This window comes from Macadamia integrifolia, chromosome 13 (assembly GCF_013358625.1).
Source record: "Macadamia integrifolia cultivar HAES 741 chromosome 13, SCU_Mint_v3, whole genome shotgun sequence".
Taxonomy (NCBI): Eukaryota; Viridiplantae; Streptophyta; class Magnoliopsida; order Proteales; family Proteaceae; genus Macadamia; species Macadamia integrifolia.
Window position 1 is genome coordinate 25,796,568 of NC_056569.1, and position 3,264 is coordinate 25,799,831.

General features: G+C 38.3%; 1 protein-coding gene across 1 annotated transcript in view; it reads left to right on the forward strand.

Annotated features, from left to right (window-relative positions):
• The first annotated feature begins 318 nt into the window (after nt 1-318).
• LOC122059128 (condensin complex subunit 2-like) overlaps nt 319-3,264 on the forward strand; it is an 11,585-nt gene continuing 8,639 nt past the window's right edge. The window contains exons 1-5 of the mRNA XM_042621819.1: nt 319-718; nt 806-907; nt 991-1,108; nt 2,041-2,096; nt 2,323-2,400. Coding sequence (XP_042477753.1) covers nt 452-718; nt 806-907; nt 991-1,108; nt 2,041-2,096; nt 2,323-2,400 — 621 coding nt within the window. The 5' untranslated portion in view covers nt 319-451. The remainder of the gene's footprint in view (nt 719-805; nt 908-990; nt 1,109-2,040; nt 2,097-2,322; nt 2,401-3,264) is intronic.

Consider the following 3,264-nt stretch of genomic DNA (forward strand, 5'->3'; position numbering starts at 1 on the left):
CCCTTAGACTCGGTACTCGGTTAGTTGATTCAGGAATCTGGTAGCAAAGGCGAGAATTGCAAACTGTAATTGTTTCGTTTAATCAAATTGATGAAATTGGAATTGACATGGCCAAATCGATATTTGGAAAAGATTATATAGATTATTATTTGACGTATCTTATCCGTCAAAGGTATTCGGTCTTAAAATTCAAGACGGTGATGTGATACTGATCGTTCATAGCGGCGACCAAAGCATTTTATAAAACTAACCCTTAACACGCCATATCATTTCTCCTTCTCCCAACCGATTTAAATAAAAGGAGGGAAATCAAATTCTCAGAAGCTTCTGCTACTCCGATCCCCATCGGGGAAAATTTTCGTCTCTTTCTCTCTCCCTCCGAGAACCGATAAAAAGCTTGAAAAACCACCGAAAGCCTCAATCGCTTTTAAATTTTAGAGACGTAAAACCAATGGCGGATGCTTTGAGCCCTAATCCGTCAACCACGCCGAGGCAGAGAGCACCCATGGCTTCTCGTGTTCAATCTCCGACTAGTCCGTTCCATTTGGGCTCCAACGACGATCAACTAGAACGTCCCCAGGCTCGGGAAGAACGTGCGGCCGCTATCCGCCGCAAGCCCATTGCCGCTACTGAACCTCCTCCGCCTACCGATCCCTGTCTCTGTAAGGAACAGGTTATTGAGTTGTTCCAGAATTGTGTTAAGCTCTCCAGCGGAAATGTCCGTATTTGTTCAGCGCCGATTGTTTCATTTCTGTTTGTGTGTTTACTCCCCCTTTTTAATGTTCCATTTGCATTTTTGCTGCAGAAAATAAACCGGAAAAACACTTGGGAACTGAACCTTATAGATCATCTTAGTGAGATTATTAAAGTTGAAGCACAAGATGATGTCGAGACTAATTTTCAGAAGGTTGATACTCCATGAAGGGTAGTTTGTAATTAATTTTCTTTGAGTGAATGCCACGTTCTTTCTGTCATTTATATTTCGTGTAGGCAAGTTGCACACTGGAAGCTGGGGTTAAAATTTATTCATTGAGGGTGGATTCAATGCATTCAGAAGCATATAAGGTCCTTGGTGGAAGTAATCGAGCAGGTCGAGCAGATGAACATGGTTAGCCCTTTTCCTTCATATCTTAGGTTCAATTAGTTGGGCAGTTGCATTGTTTTATTTGTAGAGTTGCGTCAATTCTGATGCTATATGGGCTAAAGTTCTTGTAACTGCTATTTTCTTTTTTATTTTTTTATTTTTTTATTTTATCGTTGCATGATGAGTACTTTGATGACTTGACCATTCCTGGAAAACTGAGTGCCCCAGAAAATTGTGACTATTGAGGTTTTTTGCTGGTATGCGAATAAAGGGACTAAATTTGGTAGGGTGAAGATGCAAGTGCTTTGAGTTGGTAAAGTCTCTGGTAGTTCCTACCATGGTTCGAATGAAATTGAGACAAAATGACAATCGAAACTACAATGTCCAAATGAACCAAAATATTTTGGTTGTAACAAAAATCAAAATTGGGTTGAAATCCGAAATTTCAAACCTTGGTTCCTACCACAGGTCCAGCTTAGCCTTCTTTCGGCTGGCAAGCAACAGCCAACTGTTAACCGTCTGTCCTATAAAATAAGATGAAAGGTTCGAATAGGTTACATCTATGAATGGTTGAATTATTGGTTTCTGACTATTTTGTCATTTATGCTCCTAGTTTCCTATCTTACTTGAAACTGCAATTTTTCTCTTAATTTGGGTTGTAGTAGAGTCTTTTGATTCAAATCACCTCTATGGATTCTAACTTCATGTTTTAACTTTTAATTAATTTCTAGACTATCTCATAAATGAACAACATACACCTGGGACCTCCAAAACTCCCCATTCTTATGTATGATTTGATCAAGCCATCGATCTCAACCATTCCCTTGTTCGTGACCCTATATTTTAAAATTGCCTCCTATGTCTGCCTTAATTAGAACATTCTGATTATAGAATCTTTCAATAATTCTATTTGGTACATACTCTCTTTGTTCTTGTCAATAAAAGCATCTCATCAGCAATTAACATCCACCGTGGTGTCTCTCCATATCCTAGTCAGTTCGGTGGTAATAAGGTAAGAGATACATGAATCAGTGTTGATCCGTTGTGTAAGCCTACTGTGATTAATGTCCATTGTCAAATTAAAACTAAAGGTACAACCTTTCAAATTTTAAACCACCATCTTCAGGAAAGAGTGAAATTTTTTCTTGGGCACATGCCTGGCCTCATTACAATTTCTAACAAGAAAGACTGCAACATAATTGTTGATATGTGTTGATATTCATTGTCATTGAAGCAAGGTAGAATCTGGAAAACCAGAGAAGAGTGAACATGATGGAGGACTGTTGGCTAATAATAGGATTCAGAATACACCTATGGTGAGCAAAGGGTCCGCAACTCCGCATATATATTAATTAAAAACAGAAATCACAACTAAGGACGGTTAAGAGTAATTATAACTGAACACACTTAAGTAATAAGAACATAAATAACCCCCACTCTCACACTACACTGTTTAACATTTATAGCCCTTACTTAATAGTTCAAGCTTTTGGGATAAGTGTTTGTAATATGGTATCAAAGCCAGGAGGTTGGGTGTTTGATCTTTGGTAAGTGTGGGAGGTTTGTTTTATGTGTTTTTATGCCTCTTGCTGCCATGTGCAGAGCAGTGTGTGTGTAGGAGCCTGCGCATGTGGGGGATGTTTATGCGTGTTGATATACATTGTTGTAGACTTGTAGTCCTTAACAGCTTGAACTTCTGGGATTAGCGGTTGTAACATAATGATACTGGTTATGGATCTATTGATTGGTACACATGGATTGACACATTGAGGGGAGGAAAATGATTTTTCCGTTCAATTAGATACTCACTAACAATCTTGAGTTACACGAAGTGAATGAATTGCAACTCTTTTAGGATGAAGTAGCAGCCCTCTTGATGAAGTTCGAGGGTGATATGGTGGTATTTTAAAACTGGAGCTGTATACACAAGTGTTGAATAATAAACTGCTGTACAATAAATAGGTATTCTTCTCTCAATTCTTGTGCTAGCGGTTAGGGTTTTTTTTCTTCTTTTTCTTGGGACTTTAGGTTGATTCAATTGTGCAAACTGCTGTTATGGTTTACCTACCAGTTATTACAATTATTTTTAACTGATATTCCTTTAGGGGCAATTAGTGGGGTTTAAGTTTGAACCTGTACAGTACACAACCCCATGTGACACAAATTGCAAGTTAAAAAAA